The sequence below is a fragment of the Nanorana parkeri genome, unplaced genomic scaffold (genome assembly GCF_000935625.1).
Source record: "Nanorana parkeri isolate BGI_ZX_2015 unplaced genomic scaffold, ASM93562v1 scaffold2080, whole genome shotgun sequence".
Taxonomy (NCBI): Eukaryota; Metazoa; Chordata; class Amphibia; order Anura; family Dicroglossidae; genus Nanorana; species Nanorana parkeri.
This window is the reverse complement of record NW_017308348.1, coordinates 145,678-166,169: the sequence shown is the minus strand read 5'-3', so window position 1 is coordinate 166,169 and position 20,492 is coordinate 145,678. Positions and strand designations below refer to the sequence as shown.

The following is a 20,492-nucleotide window of genomic DNA, read 5'->3' as shown; positions in this document are numbered from 1 at the left end:
TATATAGTATTTAATATTTACATATGCATGTGTTTAGCCAAAAAATGTAGGTAGGGAAGATCAAAAACTGCTGTTCGCTTAATTTTTGCTGTCCCATTGGGGAGATGTCCTGAAGATGCAACATGAAGTCTGGGTTTCTTATAGTTTTCTGTCTGTGTGACAGTGGTAACCAGAACATTTACTTATGTATTTATTTTGGGTATTTATATAGCACCGACACCCTGCAGGGACACAGACATCGATAAAAACTTGACAGGAGTTTTAACTGTTCAGGCTATACACACACTTTATATATTCTTCCCTATTCAAGCTAAAATGTTTGGGTCATTCGTGCTTTACATTTTAATTTTTTTTTTAGTCCTTGCTGTAAATAGAGAATATGTATTCATTTGCTTTACATTTGGTAATCCCAAAGCTGATCATTTTGGATTTTTTTGCACATAAGCATTCAAAATCTTTTGTCCTTAAAGGAGAACTATGAGGTGAGTGATTTTCACTCAACCTCATAGTTCGAGCTGACGTGTGACAAAGACTGTCACAGGTCGGCTCAATAGATCGGGAAGTGAGCGAACACATATCGTCGCTCGCTCACTTCTCGATCATGTCCCTGCAGAGAGCGGTGACTGTCAGTCACGGCTCCCTGCAGGGTCCCCCCCTTCCCGATCCGATCCTACAGCGGTGACTGGCAGAACGGACGGGGAGGGGGCGGGTACAGCTGGCTCTGCCTCTAGATAGGCAGAGCCAGCTGTCACTCACGCAGCTGGGTGGATCTCGACAGTAATGTCGGGATCCGTCCAGGCTGCGGCGGTCTCGGTATACTGCGAGCTGTAGCTCGCGGTATACTGAGCTTTGGGTCACGGGAGGACGCTAGTTTATGTCCTCTGTGACCCTTAGGAGAACTATGGGGAAAAACACTTACCCCATAGTTCTCCTTTTTAATAAGAAGCATATTTTTAACACTATATTGGCATTGGAGTGCAGGTCCTGAACAAATAAGCAGACCCTTATTTTTTTGTGCAGGGTCCACTTTAAGTGGTTATCTAAAGATCTTAGAAATGACAAATCTGCAGCAGTCATCCTATAAAAATTGCTTTTAGATCTATTGATCTCAATAAACTGAAGGGGTTTTGCAAGATAATATGTTGGGTTGTAATGCATAGACGAATTAGCAAAAATATGAATTTTAAAGTGCTTGTGAATACCTCACTCCCTGCAGGTAATGTAATGTCACAGCTAGTGGTCATTCTAATAAAATAATAAAGGCAATAAAGAAAATGCCCATTAATATTTGTATTTTAAGTGGAAGTCCGCCACAGGTCGGTAAAGTTTTTGGGAATCGAATGTTACAAACCGGACCAAAGAAGTGGTTCCTGCCTAGAACCTTATTCAAAATCTCTCCCTTGCATGATTTCTGCATGCAATATACCGTAATAAATATCTAAGGTGATCTATGTTTAGTCACTTCAAGGGCTAGCTCTTCCTGCATTAATGCAATTTAAACTTTTGTTCAGGATTGGGAAAATCTGTGTAAGATTTTATAAAGAAAATGCATATTAATATGTTCTTCAAATCCACTTCTTTCTTTTAGGATCTTTTGGAATGATGATTATTTTTTGAGGGTAAAATGGAATTTTATATTTTCTGACCCTCCTTGATACATTTTGAATTGCTTTACTGTGACATGAAGCACCAATGGAACAGAATGCACAGAAAAAGGATCCTCCTCGATTTTCCTGCAAAGAATGGTGGTTGTGCTTTTAACAGAAGTCTTTCAGATGAACGATTTACGCTGGAAGAATAAAAATTGTAGAACCTACTTTTGCTGTACATCTGGCAATTCCAGCTTTGACTTTTACATTGCTCCAACTATGAGCCTTCCTTTTTCTTATGTAACAAGCTAGGGTTTGATGGGTGAAATACACAGAAGTCCATGCAAATTATTAAGCTTCCTTGCAGCGTTTTTATAATGCTGGTCATTCCACACCAAAACTGATATAGATCAGTTATGAGTTGACTTCAGTGGGTTGAATCATCTGCTGGTGGCTTATTCTCTTGCGAGTAGCAGCAAAATATCCCTACTGCAGGTTTTGGCTCTTCCACCCCTGACATGGAGCTGTACTACCTGCAACAAAAGGATCTCTCACATCCTTAGCGGCATTGTCCATAATTTAATATTGATAGAAACTTGCAAAGAAAACAAACCTCTCTTTACAGCTTGAGTGACCTGAGAACTCATATGAAGTTGCCTGTAGGCATATATGTGGACTTAACCTTCACTTCTGGCTCAGGTTGTATGGAAGTCTCTTTCCCTAGTAAAAACATCAGTCTCACCACCTGTAGGCTTGCATCATTCGCTCATGCTCTGTAGCGGTTTTGATCACTTTAGTCATTTGATGCAGATAGTGGTGGCAAGGGGGGGTCTTGGTTTATGGCATCCCAAAATGTTTTTATTTTTACACTTAATGTTTCAGCTGTACAACAATAGATTTAGTGCTAGAGATAGAGATGTGTTTCACCTAATGAAAAAGTGTCAATTTTCCCTAGTTGTAAATAGTTACTGCTTGTTCGTAAAACAAAGCCTTGCACCTAAAAAGGTTGGAATAAGTGAGATGTTTCCTGTTAGACCTTATCTGTATATTTGTGATCTACAGTTGTCTAAACTAATTCATTTTTTTTTTTGGTTTATAAAATTATCAGCATTGTGACACAGGAAACATAAGAAATTTAGCTATTAAATTATTGTAAAATTAAATGATGACCTCTTACAGATCAGGTGTACAATGCAATAATGCAAGTTAGAATGAATGCAGCTACCGTTTTTTCTTTTTAACCACTGCCTGTATGCTTTCCATACGATTGCGTCTTCAATTTTATTTGTTAACTGCATAAATTAACAATTTCATGAGAAGTAAAGATTTTCTTGTACATTGGATAATCATAAATTTTAACCGAAAGCAGCCTATATTTTTAAAACCATTTTTAATATATTCACATTATTACAGCCTGTAGATGGGTCTAAAGGTGTTTTGGGTCTAAAGGTGTTTTATTTACATCAAAAACATTTAGTTCCTACAAAATGTATGTTCTTTTGTACATGAACAATGTATGTTATGTGTATAGAGAACAAATAAAGCCTGTTTATGATCTTGAAAGTTTTTACTTCTAACGTGTGCTTTTATGAAAAATTAAACTGAGTATATAAATAATAGAAAACAGATTTATTTATTTTTGTATGAAAGGAAATGCTTATTATTTACAAAGGTAGACAACTTGGATGAATTTATCAAAATAAAAGCAGAAAAAACTGGAGCCAAATTACAGAAATTGTTCATAGCAAGTAAACAGGTTTCCTCTTTCAAGTATATTAGGGACTAGGGAGTAAGAGCTCCAGTAATGTCTAATTTGCTTTGCTTTTGTTAATGCAAATCACCTCAAGGCCCCATTCACACCAGGACGGGTGCAGATCAGCGTGGTTTCTGTACGATTAAAAAAAAAAGGCAGTTTTGGGCGTTTTGAATTGCACTTCAGAGCTGAAACGCAATTAAAAACTCCCCAAACCGCGCTGATAAGCGTGGTTCCATTGAAAGCTGTATGGAAACCGTGCTAATCAGCACGGAAAAAAAAGCTCAGGGAGCAATTCGGGCGGGAAATGGTCCACATTGCAATGTATGGGATCGTTCATGTCTGCGGATCCGCGCGACCGAACCACACCGGTGTGAACGGGGCCTAAAGTTGAACTCTGGGTACTCCAATTTAAATATCTTTAGACTTTTCTCATTACAGATGGGGTGTACCAAAATGGCTACATTTCAGAGATAAGTCTAAAAACATTAACACTGTGGTATCTTGAGTGCAGTTTTAAATGTCTACATTTAATTAAAGGGACACCATCTTTACAGTGGACCAAGAGCAAATCGAAGGGTGCAACAACTTACAGCAGCCAGTCAGCAGTCCGATTTTATCTAAGTACACCTTTCATGAGTAGGAGAGCAGCCATTTCTGGCCTCCTTGTGAAGATGCTAGGTGCCTGGTTTTGTCTAGCATTTATACTGTACTTTGTTCTATGTTAGCCGAAAAGGTGTTAATTTTCTATATTTTGAATTAAGTTTATTGAAACCCTTGGATTTGGTCATTACTATACAATTTTACTCAGCGTAAAGCTCCTATGTGTTCCCCTTGTTTTTTGAGATTTGTAATTTTCTATATTGACTGGTGGTAGTTTTTTATAAAGTAGTTTTACTGTAAATTATTCTATAGTTTAAGTTCAAATTACACTAAAATAATGTTTCTAGTATAAAGCATGGCAAAGTTATTTGCAAATGAAAAACAGACATTATTTTACGCAATAGCCGCTGCATTGACATTTACAAAAGGAACTAATCCTATATTGTCAAAGAATCTTTTACATAGTTTTTATTATTAAAGGTAACAATTTGAATGTCTGGACAGATGAGACCCACACTCTTGGCATTATCAGTAGCACCACACTGTGACTGAGCTTACCTGCCAGATGCCAAAATAACTGTGAATGGTCCTTAGTAGTCCACTCACATCTTTCACTGCTTTTCTGTGAGGCCCTCTTACTAACAGTTTGCCTGTTCGGTCTTTACTCAGCACCTTAGCATTACGGTGCTGGGCCAGGCTCTGGCTTTCTCTGCGTTTGCAGTGCATAACGGTGGTGGACTACTAGGAAGATATCGTGCTGGTGGGCTTTGAAGGACAATGTGTCTTGCACACTGAATACCCTGGAGGATTTCGTTTGGATCATAAACCACCTGGCACCGACACATTGGCAATTTCTGATAATGGGTACGCAATGGGCTTAGATCTTTCTTCCTCGGGAAAAGCTGCAAACTTTTCCGGCTCAGTTTTGTGACCTTAAGTCCCGGCGTCAACGCTTATCCACTTAGGCATACGAGTTTGATGGTAGCTTCTTTTGAAGCATTACCTTTTTGAGCAGTTTAATTCCCAGAACCTGCAGTGCAACATCATGTCAATGGTGGAAACGTTGCCCCTGGCTCTGGCCTTGGGTAAGTCATTCCTTCCTGTTTTGGAAGCTCCTGGCACCAGACACCAGCCTGTAGGGCTGGGGAGGAGTCCTTGTTGGAGTTGGTAAAGGGGACTTTGTAGGAATGGCAGGTTCCAATCAACATCCTAGAGCACCAGGTAATCTGCTAGCCCCTTCAATACTGGACCAATTAGATGGTGAAACATTAGGATTAGATGCATTCAGACATTACCATGGCCATTACATATGTCAGTCATTGGGGAGGAAAAAGAAGTCCCACTTGTCAAAAGGAGGTCAAGCTCATTTTGATCTGGGCAGAGCAGCATATTCCAGCTCTCTCCATATTGTTCTACTGTCCCTGTTTCAGGTACCAATTCACCCGAAGGAAATTTCTGTTTACTGCCTAGATGTGGTTAGTGGTAGGGATGAGCTTCGCGTTCGATCTGGCTTACTGGGTGCTGAGATTGGATCACTGGCCAGAACTTAGCCAATATGCCATGGAGCTAAGCTAAGTTCTAAGTTCGAGTTAGAACTTTTTCCATGTTCGAAAGTTCGAGTTAGAACCGAACACGGGGGTGTTCGGCTCATCACTAGTTAGTGGTGTTCAGGGCTACAATTCAGCCATGACCTCTTTCAGGAAACCAATGATTTATGTTTTATTCAGGATGGGCTGAGGAAGCACACCCTGGCATCTAGTGCCAGCTGGATCCATCGGACCATCATTCAAGTATATGATCTTAAGCATAAGGCACCCCCACCAGGGCTGTAATTGCTTCTTGGGCTTTTTGCCATCAGGCCTCAGTTTGCCAGGTTTGTAAGGCTTCTGTTAATATGCATTGTCAGTGTCACTGGAATGGTGGATAAGTGAAAGCCAGGTGCACACATCTTTCCAGTGACACTGACATCTACAGGCACTATATGTTTCACTACAATGGGGGATAGGTGTGTGCACTAGACATGTGCAATTTGTTTAGTTCCGAATTGAAATTTGTATGCATTCGAATTTCCGAATGACACAAATAACAAATCTAAAGGAATCCGATTGGATTTTATTTAACCCTTTAGTGAATGAGTAGCGGTACAGGTACCCCTTACTTATAAGGGGCGGTGGCATCTGGGTGCCCCCTTTATCAAAGGGGGGTTCCCAGATGAGCCCCTGCCCACAGACCCCCACAACCACCGGGTTAGGGTTGTGGGGAAGAGGCCCTTGTGCCCATCGGCATGCGGACGAGGTGATTTTCCAGGGGGTCCCCCACCTGGAAACGCACCCTCCCAACACTGAGGGCGTATGGTGGAGGGAGGGCGGAGGCACTCGCTCGTTCCCCCTCTCCTTTCCTGCCCTGGCAGGATTAAGGGTCTGGTATGAGATTTTAGGGGGGACCCCATTTTTTAAAAACATTTTTGGCATCGGGGTACCAGCTTAAAATTCCTACCAGACCTAAAGAGTCTGGTATTAATTGCTGGGAAACCGCACGCTGTTTTTTTGTTGTTGTTCTTTTTACATATCAGGTTCTCCATAACATTTCTACCAGAGCTAAAGGGCCTTGTGTGAATTGGGGGGGACCCCACGCTGTTTTGTTTTTGTTTCTGGTGTCAAAGTAAAAAATAAAAATAAACATGTAATGTCACTTTTCTGCAACAAATTTTAGTTCGTAATGATCATCATCATCTGAATGCCTAAGCGAACTGATTTTCAGACCTGAATCCCAAATAACGAAACATCCGAAATGAAACTAAACAATTTTTTTGCCGACTTGCATGTCTACTGTGCACATGGCTCCCACCCCTTTCCAGTGACACTAAAAGTGCACCTGGCTGCCACCTACAGGCACGGACAAAGCTAGGGAGGAGCAGAGGGGGCATGTGCTCCAGGCGCCGCATCGGGGGGGTGCCTGCCTCCCTCCCTCCTGGCGCAGACTGACACACGGGCAGAACTACCAGGTTCACATCACCTGGACCCTGGTTGTTCCGCCACTTCCTGCTGTTCAGGCCACAGCAGAGAAGGAGAGAGACCTCTCCCCTCATGCAGCTGCAGCATCCAGCGCAACCGAGAGCAGAGGGAGGCAAGCAGGAGCTGGAACCAGAGAAAGATGAAGGGCTGGGGCGCAGGGAGTTTGTGGATCCTCCCCGACCCCGAAGGTGAATCCATGGGATGCACAGTGACCTGTGACTGCCTCAAAGTGCTGAGTAAAATATTTAACAGTAAATTGTATTTAAATAAAAGCCAAAATGACAGTGGAGAGAAAAAAATATTTTGTTTATAGAAATATTGTCAAGCTGGAGATTGTATTGATTTTGTCTTTATATAATGTTCCAGGTGCCCAGTGTTGTGTAGAAGTATTGTAATAGAACAGTACTGCGTTCTGTCCTACCGTGCTCTGCATTCTTTCCTGCCATGCTCTGCGTTCTTTCCTGCCGTGCTGTGTGTTCTTTAGTACCTTGCTCTGCGTTCTTTAGTACCCCCATCTGCGTCCTTTACTACCGTGCGCTGCGTTGTTTACTACCATGCTACCGAGCTCTACGCTTCTTGCTACTGAACTGTATGTGATCTCACCTATGAAAGCTATTTCAAGCCTCCCTTCTGCTTTGCAGCATTCAGAAAGACCCAGATGTGTCTCAGAGGAGAGGCTTGAATGGAGTGATTTTAAGCCCCGCCTCTGTGGCGGATCAGTATTTTTTAGACCCGCTTCTGTGCTCTCTTCTTTTGGTGAGGTGGCGCCCCTCCTGATCCACCATGGAGGTGAGGCTTAAAAAACGTTTCATTCAAGTCTCTCCTCCATGACAGATTAGAAGGGGCACTGCTGGGAAAATAGAAGGGAGCCCAGAAGCTTGTCTTAAATTAACAAAGCAGCACTGGAGAATGAGGCGATTTTGACACACGGAGAAGCAGCACTATGGATGGGGTCCTGGGCTTTGGCTTCTATAGTTTGAGCCCTACCCCCAGTTCCCTCTGCTGTGTGTGCTCTCTCTGGAGGATGCTGGCAGCCCGCACTGTGACCTGGAGCTGTCGCCTAGATATTTATGTAGCGCTCAACCCCGAAGGAGCCGCTGAATATGAAATAGGTTCTCCTACCTGTTGGTTCCAGCTACCGGTCCCCTTTGATCAGCAACAGCACACCGACACTCATGGACAGAATGGCACGAGTGTTAGAGTTCTTTTGGGATATTTATTTGCAAGTTCAATAGGAGAGAGAGGGTTTAGGGTCTGTAGGATGCCCTTGGAATTGTTTCAGAGGACAGCTTTCTCCCCTAGCAACCGCTAAGGCCGATATCACTGTGATCTGGTCCCAGAGACCAATAGTAGTAACAATACTGCGAACAGATACCTGGAATAGGGTGAGGGATCTCCCTTGTGGGTCCCAGACGGACGCTCGTGCCAGCTCCTCTGCGGTACCCCTCAACAAGCAGACACTCCCTCCGACCCAGCTTCCATCAGGTACTTTCCTCTTCAGGATCTGGAATCTCTGTGCCCTCAGCATCTGCAACTGCCAAGGAGCACTCCAGGTTAGTGGTAGTATCTTATTAGAACAAGGCACCCATCACCTGCCACGTGTATGGGCCCAGCAAAGCATCAGTGTATCCTAGGCCTCTAGGCCCCTCAGCACCTGCCATTTGCTGAGGCCCAGGCCAGTTTCCTGCATCTCCCCAGACCTCCTAGGGCGAGGCCCCTAGGGGGAAGAGACCTCTGCACAGTGCCCCCAGACCTTTTATTACCTGCCCTCAACCATGCCTCTGAGTCATCCTACTCAGGGATTGGCTAGGGTCAGGTGCATAGTCATAACCTGAGGATGGATCTTCCCTCACTGTATGCCAAGGCTCCCTTTTCCTCAGCAACAGGAGGAGCAATCAATCCAGCAGATTCAGGGACACCTATAGAATGCAGAGCTCTGTATAATCAGTATCTAGACTGGTTACAGTCCAGGTATCTCTAAATTGAATAGCGACATTTTAGAGGGCGCTACATTTACAAATGTATTGGCAGCTGTATTTACATATCAATAAGCAGAGACTCATTCATATGTAACTATTGTGGCTAATTGATATGCAAATCACTGCCCCCCCCCCCCCAAGGGCTCACAGTATTCTTGGACTGCATGGCACTACATGTATTGAAGGACAGCCTTAAGACTGCAGGAAAAAGGTATGTTTAAGTATGTGTATGTACATATATTAGTATTTAAAAAAACAGTGGCGGAGGGGTATATACCTCCGTTACATTAGCGGTCAGTGTGACTACCTCCATTACATTGGGGATCAGTTTGAATACCTCGCTGGTCAGTGTGAATATATCTGTTACATTGGCGGTCAGTGTATATACCTCTGTTACATTGGCGGTCACTGAGAATACCTCCGTTACATTGCTGGTCAGTGTATATACCTATGTTACATTGGCGGTCACTGAGAATACCTCCGTTACATTGCTGATCAGTGTATATACCTCTGTTACATTGGCGGTCAATGAGAATACCTCCGTTTCATTGCTGGTCAGTGTATATACCTATGTTACATTGGCGGTCAATGAGAATACCTATAATACCTGTAAGGCCTCCTAACATTTTATTACGCAGAATTTTTGCCACCATCAACCTATCAGTAGCCACAATGGATGTCGCAAGATTCATCAGGGCACATGATTTTTTATATATATTGTATATAAAATGTCTTTGTAGTGTAATTAGTCGAATCTACAATTCAGGATTTTGCAAGCAAAAAAGTGAATGCGAATAGCAGCCAGAGATATTACAGTGACTCAGGAAGTGATGTAATACACATAAGTTCTGGGTCCCGTGATCGGAGGAGCTATCAGCACCTGGGAGTGTGTTGATCTCCATCCAATCGAAGGGGACAGTGGAGCAGGCACACTTGGTAACACCGTACAAGCGATCCGGTGGCTGTATAGCCACTTAATCGCTTGTATGTGAAACAGCCATTTTTAAACAGCCGCAGCAGTCGTGATCTTAGTTTAACTGCTTCAGGAATGCCGCCGTTTATCTACATTAGGCCGGTCCTGAAGCAGTTTAAGGTCACTTGTTATCTGCTTTCTCCCGGGCACTCCGGAAGTCTCCCGCTCCCGGCCGCCAAGGAGAGAAACACTTTTTCCAAGAAAGTTTTACTCTGCTCGATCGAGCAGAGTAAAACTTTCCCTGTTTTTTTGTTTTTTGTAAATTCTGACATGGAGCCGTTGGCTGCGGTCAGAATCAAAAAATGTTTAAAAAAATTTACCATAGGAATGCATTGCTAGATTCCTATTGGCTATTTCAATGTGCAATAGCAAACTAGCTTTTTTTGCATGTTCGGCCGACCTGAAGCCACCCGATGTACGGCTGATTTCAGCCGATATACGGCTGAAATCAGCCGTACCAGCCTGAAGTGAATAGCCGAACAGTGTTCGCCGAACGAGTGCTCACCTCGCTTCAAGTCGGTCGTTCACTCGGCTACCTACCGCAGCTTAGTGAATAGACCCCTCAGTTATGCTTTCTGGAGTGGTGGGATTTAGGGTGTCTTTGTATTGGGGTGCTCCACAGTAAACTATTTGGGATATCATTGCTTTTGGCTTCACAAATAGCTGATGGTCTTCCTTTTTTCTAAATGCTTCTGAGATAATTAGTTTGACCTGTAACATGGATATCACAGATCTCCTATTAGTTTTGGAAGGCTGCTTTATGGGATGTCTATGCAGGGCTAGCGCTACCATAAGGCTGCATAGGCAGCCGCCTGAGGGCGTAAAAATGCAAATTCGCATGTGTAGGCAAAATCTTTGCACCAGTCCTGAGGACTGCCCAACCATTGACTGCAGAGGAGGATCTGTGATGTCATTGGTTGCCAGGACCACCCGGAAAGCCATCCATAACGCACAGAGAGCCCGGTACTCACCCACAGAGCCTGGCATCCACCTGCACTGCACAGAGAGCCTGTCACCCATCCACACCATACAGAGAACCCGGCACCAACTTGCACCGCACGGACAGCCTGGCACCCACCTGCAGAGCCGGCACAAGCCTGACACTCACCCGGAGAGCCCAGCTCCCACCCACACCACCCAGAGAGCCCAGCACCCACATGCAGCACTGGTGAGATCTGCACGCAGCTCTGTACAATCATGGATTGATGGGGATCCATGATTATACAGCAACAGAGAATGGCAACTGGCTACAGAGGACTATAAATCTCAGAAATCTGTGATTGCTGGTTGCCATTCTCCATTGCTGTATTATCATGCATTGATGGGATCTGTAGTCCCCATTGCTGGTTGTCATTCTCCATTGCTGAATAATCATGGATTGTGTTACAGTTCTTCATAATTACTGTATAAACTGCCCTAAAATCATTAGTCTGTATTGTTTTAGAAACAATGTCACATGCCCCTAAAAGAAAAAGTATCAGTAATTGGTATCAGCGAGTACCTGAGGGAAAGTACTTGTACTTGTTCTTAAAAAAGTGGTATCAGGACATCCCTAGTTTAAACCCTTTGACACTTTGGACAGCTTGGTCTGCGAACCAGAGTTACTCTGATTGGCTTGCTGGAAGGAACAATACACATTGGACCATTTCTGCCAACATATATACCTTACAATTTTAAGGTTGAATTAAAATAGAATATATTATAAGGGTGCCTAATTGAAATATTCTCGTAATCTTGGAATTGTGTTTAAGTGGCACCATTTTTTTCTTACAGTATTTTCGTGAGCATGGCTCTCGTCCACAAAACATTAGCCCTGACATCACGTCAAGCATAAACCTTGCCAAACGTTTAACAATGTCGCCTACTATTATTTTTTTATTTTGCATAGGGCGGTAACAAAACACTAGCGCCGCGCCTCCCGGAAATCCATTATAGGGTTTGCAGCATCGACACCCGAATACGCATGCGCAAAAAAACCCAACCAGGGCGGGCGGTCTGGGGCTCATATGGCGCCTGTGCTAGTTCTGGGCGGAGCTTACCGCGCATGCGTAGTCGGAGGAGCCTTTCGGCGCCTTTGTCCTTCCGCCATTTTGTGTCTAAAGCGCTGATTGGGCTCCGTGCTCCGGTTCTGGAACCAATCAGAGCGGAGAGAAGAACCGAGACCGGGAGAAGTGGTGAGTAGGACCGGGGGAGAGAGCCAATAACACAACGGGGAGGGAGATACATGACCTGAGCGGCACAGCCAATAACACCCATGTATACGGCAATAACATAAATAGCCAATCCGGGCTGACTAGAGGAGAAATGTCCGGCCGAAGCGTGACAAAAGCAGTGCAGAGCAGAGAGATGAAGTCATGGCAGCCCAGCGGGGTGGTGAAGGGGATAAAAAATAAAACGAAGACCAGGCTGATATGCCTGTATGTAACGGGATCTAAGGGACATGTACAGTGTTGGGGACATGGGTTCCATAGGCGTACAATTCCTGTGTATGCTTCTACGTATATTGTATCGCTGTGCATATTATGTTTGTATGGCCTGTGTTATGCCTTATCCTGTCCTAATACTGTATATGATGGGAAGGAATGTACGGAGCAGTCGTGCATAGTATTATATAATATAGTATATCAGTTTATTTCCTCAGCTTTGAAAATGAAAGCTAGAAACGGATTGGTTGCCATGGACAACTGCTCCAGTCTTAGTAAATCCCCCTGGCTATGCTATCGGCAGATACTTTCTCATGTATGTTGCTGCATTCTTCTCACCCTTTCAAACACATGAGCAATTTCAGGGTTTATTTGTTTGTTTTTAGGCTTGAGTTGCTTTGTTTGTCAGTGGAAGGTTAGCTACTAGGAGGAGATGGTTGATAAGTGTGAAATGGTGGGAAAACACATCAGGTGCTCCTATTGAAAAAAAAGCTATAAAGGGACGCAATGCTTAGGTGTGAAGGGCAACATTGAAATTGGCGGGATTCTTCATGGTGAACGGTGCTGTGCTTTGGGAAATGTGTGAATGGGGTCCCAGGAATGTATCAAAACTTGAGCAGTTGCCCATGGCAACCAATCAGCATCTGAATTCAGTTTGCTCAGCTGAGATTTGAAAATGAGAGAGAGAAATTGATCCACATTCTGGCTGTTCCAGTTTTGATAAAATCCCCCAATTCTCTGTAAAGCTGGTAACTGAGCGTTGATGGAGGAATCTCCGACTGTTTCTATTGCAGCAGTGGCTGCAGTGACAGTATACCTGTGTGGAGTTAGCGGCCGATTGGCTGCCAGAATTTTCTGACCTGCTTTTTCGATCAGGTCACTGCAGATTTTTGGCTGGTTCACCAGAAAGGGAAATGGCTAAAGGGGGACACTAAACTCAGGAGGTAACTCTTAAAAATGCATTCAAGTACCTTAAAGTAACATTAAAGGTGTGACACCCCCCCCCATGCTGTGGACACTTAACTTATTTGATGCCTCTTGATCTGATTATCTTCATTCCACTGGTTTCTGACAGTCCCTCCAGCGCTGTTGCCGGTCTCTGATCCACCGTAGACTCCGTGTCCCACGGTATCTGCCCGACGTGCGTGCTCCAGGCTGCGTCTATTCACTTTCACTTCTTTCACCTCCGCTCGACTGCACATGCGCCCGCACACTTCCACCTTCACAGCCATTCGTGAGCCAGGAGATGTTCAGCCCGGGAGCGAGCGGCGTTGAAACAGGAAATAATTAGGTATCAGCCTACATTTTTTTTTTTTAATCCATGGGGCATATATCTACATTATGTCTATATTTATGATGCAATGCAGTGGGTTCCAGCAGCTAACCAGCGCTGGAATCCACTGTATATGGTGAGAACAAGCCCTTATGCCCTATTACAGGGTAATTCTGATGATAAAGCTCCTGATCACATCAAAGTAGGGATGCACCATTACCGATACTAGTATCGATATCAGTGTCGTTACCGAGTATTTGGGCGAGTACTCGCCCAAATGCTCCGATGCCTAGCCCGATACTTCCTGTATCAGGGAACCGGGCAGCTCGTCATTACACACTGCCCGGTTTTCTGATTGGCCGGGAAGCGGCTCCATGCTCTCTCGTCACTTGTGATGAGAGAGCAAGGAGCCGACTTCCCGGCCGGGCAGCGTGTAATTACGCGCTGCCCGGCTTCCCGATTGGTCGGGAAGCTGGCCAGTCATGGGCGCCGTGTAATGATGCGGCGCCCTGCTTTCTGATTGGCCGGGTTCATGGGGCATATATCTACATTATGTCTATATTTATGATGCAATGCAGTGGGTTCCAGCAGCTAACCAGCGCTGGAATCCACTGTATATGGTGAGAACAAGCCCTTATGCCCTATTACAGGGTAATTCTGATGATAAAGCTCCTGATCACATCAAAGTAGGGATGCACCATTACCGATACTAGTATCGATATCAGTGTCGTTACCGAGTATTTGGGCGAGTACTCGCCCAAATGCTCCGATGCCTAGCCCGATACTTCCTGTATCAGGGAACCGGGCAGCTCGTCATTACACACTGCCCGGTTTTCTGATTGGCCGGGAAGCGGCTCCATGCTCTCTCGTCACTTGTGATGAGAGAGCAAGGAGCCGACTTCCCGGCCGGGCAGCGTGTAATTACGCGCTGCCCGGCTTCCCGATTGGTCGGGAAGCTGGCCAGTCATGGGCGCCGTGTAATGATGCGGCGCCCTGCTTTCTGATTGGCCGGGTTCATGCTCCCTCGTCCTCCCAGCCAATCAGAAAACGGCGCTGCGTCATTACACGGCGCCCGGCTTCCATGATTGGCCAGCAAGATGGCTCTGGCTGGGTACCAGAGCAAGGCCGCTGCTGGCTGGAGAGGCCCCGGGGGTGAGAGGGGACAGAGATCCGCACTGATCATATGATTATTAATATGGGGATTTGTATGGGACGGCTTTCTTGTTAATCAGGAAGTTAAACCTTAAAAATGCATTCCTGTACCTTAACTATTAACAAAAATGTATCTTATTTGTGTATCACTCGGCTGTAGATCCTCAAATCATCTCTGAATTAGTGCTGACACTGTCCTTCCTTCCGAAGGGTGGCTACTTTTGTTCCACATGGTCCCTGTGTGTTGTAAAGTAGTCACCGCTCCAAGCTCACTCCTGTGATGGACTACAATCTCAATACAAATTGGTACAGTAAACATGAGATTGTAGTCCATCATGGGAGCAAGCTTGGAGTGGTGACTACTTTATAACACACACAGGGACCATGGGGAACAAAAGTAGCCACCCTCCAGAAGGAAGGACAGTGTCAGCATCCATCACAGGAAGTATTTAATAATTTGTAATCAGTCTATTTTAAAACTGTTCCAGGAACATAAAGGAGAACTATGGGGTTAGGGCTTTTCCCCATAGTTCTCCTTAGGGTAACGGGAGGACACAAACTAGTGTTTTCCCGTTACCCTAAGCTCAGTATACCGCGAGCTACAGCTCGCGGTATACTGAGACGCCGCAAGCGGATCCCGACTTAGATGACGGGATCCGCCCAGCTGCGTGAGTGACAGCTGGCTCTGCCTATCTAGAGGCAGAGCCAGCTGTATCCGCCCCCTCCCCCGTCCGTCCCGCCAGTCAGCGCTGGCAGATCAAAGCGGGGAGGGGGGAATCCAGCCCCTCCCCCTGTCATGGCAGGGAGAGGTGAGCGAACCCGGTATGTGTCCGCTCACCTCCCGATCTACTGAGCCGACCTGTGACAGTCTCATTGTCACAGGTCGGCTAGAACTATGAGGTGAGTGAAAAGCACTCACCTCAAAGTTCTCCTTTAAAGTTGAAATGCAGAATATTATTATTATACAGGGTTTATATAGCGCCAACAGTTTGCGCAGCACTTTACAATATAAGGAAGACATTACAAATCAAGACAAGATGGTAAGGAGGGTCCTGCCGTGAGGGCTTACAATCTAAAAGAATATGCTTCCATAGTAGATAACGGAATGTAGATGCCAAATATGCTCATTACCTTCTGTAATAGCACGTTTCAAATTATGGACATGGTGCATTCGCAGTGAGATATAGAGTTTCTGAGACCTCTAAATGCTTTTTGGTCCTGGGTACGGTGGGCAGTGTGTCTGCATTTAGGTTACAATATCTGTATGTGATAGGATCAGGAAGGGAAACCACTGGGAACAAGGAAAACTACACTTTTACATTTTAATTGAAATATTTGATTTCCATGACCTTTTTCTATTTACAGGGATAGACAGATTGCTTACTTGTAGATGGAGCAGTACGCAAGTAGCAATGGCTCACCAGAGCAGATTGTGGTGCAGGCTGGTCAAATTCAACAGCAGCAGGTAAGAATGAAATCTTATCTAGCATGCAAGCCATAATGTGTAGAATGATTCTTACTTGGCATAACTATTTGTTTTATTATATAATTAATACTAGGAATCATTTTAGTTTTGGAATTAACATTTTGATGTCCAAAGTTTTTGAGTAAACTCACTTTTAATAACTAATCCATATTCTCAGGACCTGTGGCGACGGACTTTGGGCTTGTGTAGAAGGCATCAGTTTGAGACACTTCTGAGAACTAATTGACGGGTATATTTATCCTGCATTTGACCTACTTCATGTGGTTTTGCATTCCCAGGGACTTGTATGGGAATACAAATGCCATTTGAAGTGAACATAACCTGTCGACACAGACCATTAAAAAAAAAAAACCCAAAGAAATTGGATAAACCAGTGTTATCAATGAGTGTATGACTCCTGGCACTCTCTCATGGTCAGGCTGTCTCTCTTTATTCCTTCCCTTTTTCCTAGCCTGGTACTGTCACTGCTGTCCAGTTACAGACTGAGCCTCAAGTGGGAGCAGCCTCTGGGCAGCAAGTTCAGACCCTCCAGGTAGTTGTGTTTGGCAGATGAATGTACTCGGCACCCCATAGAACTTGCCATTGCTTACTCAGTCATTTTAGCATGGGTCAGTTACATTGTCTAAGGCATTGTTCACACCAAATGCAGAGCAGATCCGATCAGGTTTCTGCACACGCACACTAGTCTTTTTGACGCGTTTTTGGCTTACAATTTTTTTTTTTTAAAGTTTAAAATGGGCTTTCAGTGTGTTCCAGGCATTTGCATGCATTTTTGATGCGTTTGAAGATCCAGAGCAGGTAAAATAGGGCCGGCTCCAGTTTTTTCACCTGCTCTGGAACTGCACGCTGCGATGTGAACTGGAGCAAAAAATACCATTGGAATACATTGGACGCAGTTTTGATCCGGTCTGCAACTGATCTGCTCTGCACCTGCTCCTCGCTTGGTGTGAACAAGGCCTAAAGTACCACTTGCAGTTTTTGTCTATTGCATGACATTGTACATTATTAATCTGGCATGTTTTCAAAATATTTGTGTACTGTATTTTTAACCTTTACACAACGTTGCTGTTTGTCTCCACCTCATAATTTAATCACATTGTCAGCTTTGTGTGTGTTCTGAATATTGGGAAAAATGCATGGCTGATATGCAAACCATATAGAATTGCAATCATTTTGATGTAATGTGTGTTTAAAGAGTGACTCCAGACACAAAGCATACACCATGTCTTGGTAGAACCCACATAAATGAAACCAAATGACACTGGCTGTTTTTGTTCAGCTGCTTTTTGGTGCTTTGGTAATTGACCTTTTTAAAGATCAGCTCCTTTGTTGCCAAATATCTCTAGGAGTATGGTCTTAAGGTCTGGCAATGATATCAATATTGAGGATTCAAATGAGACCAGGCAGAGCCCAAGAGTAGAGCTTGCTGTGCAGTGGTACAAACAGCTTTTGTGTCCTCGCATGTCTTGTCAGGTCTAAAGGTGCCCATACACATTGCGATTATCGTACGATATTCGCGGGAAATCCCGCGATCGTACGATAATCGGCAGGTGTATGGAAGGCGTGCAACCGTCGTTTCTACTGTACGGTCGCACGTCTTTTGTCTAACGAGCATGTTTCAAAACCCGCCAAGAATCGTACGATTGTCGGTGGGTTTGTGGCATGCTCGTAAGACAAATGCCAAATGGGCCGGTGTGCGCAAGCGCACACTGCACATTCAGCATTGCAGTCATCGGAAGCCCGCCCCTTAGCGGGGTGGGCTTTCGATGGTTGCAAGTACGATCTGCCTGTCCAAGATGGGCAGATCGTACGAGTTTTTAATTTGCTTACAACCATCGCAAGACAAAAGTCTTGCAACGGTTGTAAGGTGTATGGGCACCTTAAGGTGGTAACACCTAATGAAAGGATTGGGCTGCCAGCTGGAAACAATTTAGTGAAGCACAAGTATTGAGTTTTTTTAATATTGACTTTAAGAAAGAAGTAATGCATGTGGGCTCATGCACATGGCCATATGATTTCATATAGGATCTTCTTGGCAGCAAGATCCTTACGTAAAATCTCGTCAATACACTGTGCACATACAGGTGAAACTCGAATAATTAGAATATCGTGCAAAGTTCATTTATTTCACTAATGCAACTTAAAAGGTGAAACTAATATATGAGATAGACTCATTACATGCAAAGCAAGATAGTTCAAGCCGTGATTTGTCATAATTGTGATGATTATGGCTTACAGCTCATGAAAACCCCAAGAACCCCAAATCCACAATCTCAGAAAATGAGAATATTACATGCAATCAATAAAACAAGGATTGTACATAGAACAATATCGGACCTCTGAAAAGTACAAGCATGCATATGTACTCGGTTTGGGCCCCTTTTGCAGCACTTACTGCAATTACTTTTGCACGATATTCTAATTATTCGAGTTTCACCTGTATGTTTGTGCGAACTCTTACATGCATACAGTGTATAGCAGAAATGTGTCCTATTGGTTGCTAAAACGCTGACTGCTCTTACACCTGGTGTCCTTCATTGCTAGAATGCAGGCAGGTCTTCCTGAGCCGTCTAGCGTCCTTCGTTGGTAGGATGCAGATGGCTCTTTTCTGAGATGCCTAGTGTCCTTCGTTGGTAGATTGCAGATGGCTCTTCCTGAGCCGCCTAGTGTCCTTCGTTGGTAGGATGCAGATGGCTCTTCCTGAGCTGCCTATGGTCCTTTCGTTGGTAGGATGCAGATGGCTCTTCATGAGCTGCCTATGGTCCTTCGTTGGTAGGATGCAGATTGCTCTTCATGAGCTGCCTATGGTCCTTCGTTGGTAGGATGCAGATTGCTCTTCCTGAGCTGCCTAGGGTCCTTCGTTGGTAGGATGCAAATGGCTCTTCCTGAGCCGCCTAGTGTCCTTCGTTGGTAGGATGCAGTTGGCTCTTCCTGAGCAGCCTAGGGTCCTTCGTGGTTGGATGCTAATGCATCTTGCCGAGCTAGGTCCTTTTGTTGCTAGGTTCCAGTGGAGTACATTTGAGCTGTGTGCTTTTGGATGCAGTTTCAGATTGTGGAGCTTTGCTCATTTAAGTGTATTGGTCCGTAGAATACAGTACTTCTGCTTACGGATCTGGACGCAGAGTATTGTAGGCCTGTGTGCATAAGCCATTAGTGTACAAACGATAGTCAGGAAATTACTTTTAGCAGTGTAAATGTTTCTGTGGCTGGGGTGCCTCTTTAAAAGTGTTTCATTGTACTGTATACAAATGTTGAGGGGGTTTTCCAGGTTAAACAAGCTATTTACAAACAAGTTTTCTAATGTAACAGCAATTAACTTCCTGACATTTCTGTTAGTCCTCTAAATCACACCTCTGCACATAATTTCTACATTAGTGACTTTTTCACCACGGTAGTCTTCAGCTAGTACACGGCCGTGTTATTTGTATTGCCTGCTCTTTATGGAGCTGGAATAAAATAATTATTTGCTGGTAGTAATTGCTAAGGCACTTTGCTGTTAATTTATTGTATATTTGCAAAGGTTTGGGCTGCCTCATTTAAAATTGTGTTTTCTTTCTCGTACATTAAGGGACACAGGGCTCAGTTTACTAAGGCTAGGTTCACACCTAGGCAATTCAGATGCTGAGCTGTTTTTGCACGTTTTCAATCGTGCAACTGTTCATTGTAAACCGCGTGTTTTTCAATGCATAGAGATGTCTATGGGACCCAAACCGTGCGACAACCAGACGAAAATAGCTCCTGCACCTTTTTGTGTGACAAACCGCAAAGGTGTGATCAGCCTCTATTGAGTTCAATGCGAATCTGTGTTTCGCGCGACTCAAACCATTGCCTAGGTGTGCACCGGCCCTTTAGAGTTAAATATTGCATGAAGTTTTGAGGTAAAATAACTCTAATATATAATTCACTAAAATCTATGAGTTTTTTCACGAATGGGATATTTCTTTAAAACATGCAGTATTTATCTCATCATTTTAGGGCTTTTTTTTCCCCCCACCATTTTTGTTGCTTCCACCAAAAGAAACAGGTACTTGGGTGCAGTAATTTGCACCCATAACATTACAAACCAGCCAAGGCATAAAAAATTTTTTTTTCCCAGAATGATATTCTTGTCCGTATTCCTCCCTTTTGGATAAACTTACATTCCAGAAATGTGTTCTCGTATACCTACATTGTCTCAAATGGTAGGTTATGAACACTTCCACAGACTGACGGACTGCAAATACCGACTGCCCCAGCCATGTGCTAAT

The 20,492-nt window shown here is 44.2% G+C and overlaps 2 protein-coding genes and 1 long non-coding RNA gene across 3 annotated transcripts in view; 2 read left to right on the top strand and 1 right to left on the bottom strand.

Moving 5' to 3' along the window:
* Positions 1–1,991, top strand: part of SORT1 (sortilin 1) — a 46,919-nt gene extending 44,928 nt beyond the window's left edge. Inside the window, exon 20 of the mRNA XM_018572590.1 lies at positions 1,589–1,991. Within this exon, the coding sequence (XP_018428092.1) occupies positions 1,589–1,603 (15 nt within the window). The 3' untranslated portion in view covers positions 1,604–1,991. The remainder of the gene's footprint in view (positions 1–1,588) is intronic.
* Positions 1–2,789, bottom strand: part of LOC108800612 — a 5,718-nt gene extending 2,929 nt beyond the window's left edge. Inside the window, exon 1 of the long non-coding RNA XR_001942111.1 lies at positions 2,716–2,789. This is a non-coding gene — a long non-coding RNA (uncharacterized LOC108800612). The remainder of the gene's footprint in view (positions 1–2,715) is intronic.
* Positions 2,790–11,968: 9,179 nt separating this feature from the next.
* Positions 11,969–20,492, top strand: part of LOC108800609 (nuclear transcription factor Y subunit alpha-like) — an 11,856-nt gene continuing 3,332 nt past the window's right edge. The window contains exons 1-3 of the mRNA XM_018572591.1: positions 11,969–12,085; positions 16,125–16,224; positions 16,697–16,777. Of these exons, the coding sequence (XP_018428093.1) occupies positions 16,150–16,224; positions 16,697–16,777 (156 nt within the window). The 5' untranslated portion in view covers positions 11,969–12,085; positions 16,125–16,149. The remainder of the gene's footprint in view (positions 12,086–16,124; positions 16,225–16,696; positions 16,778–20,492) is intronic.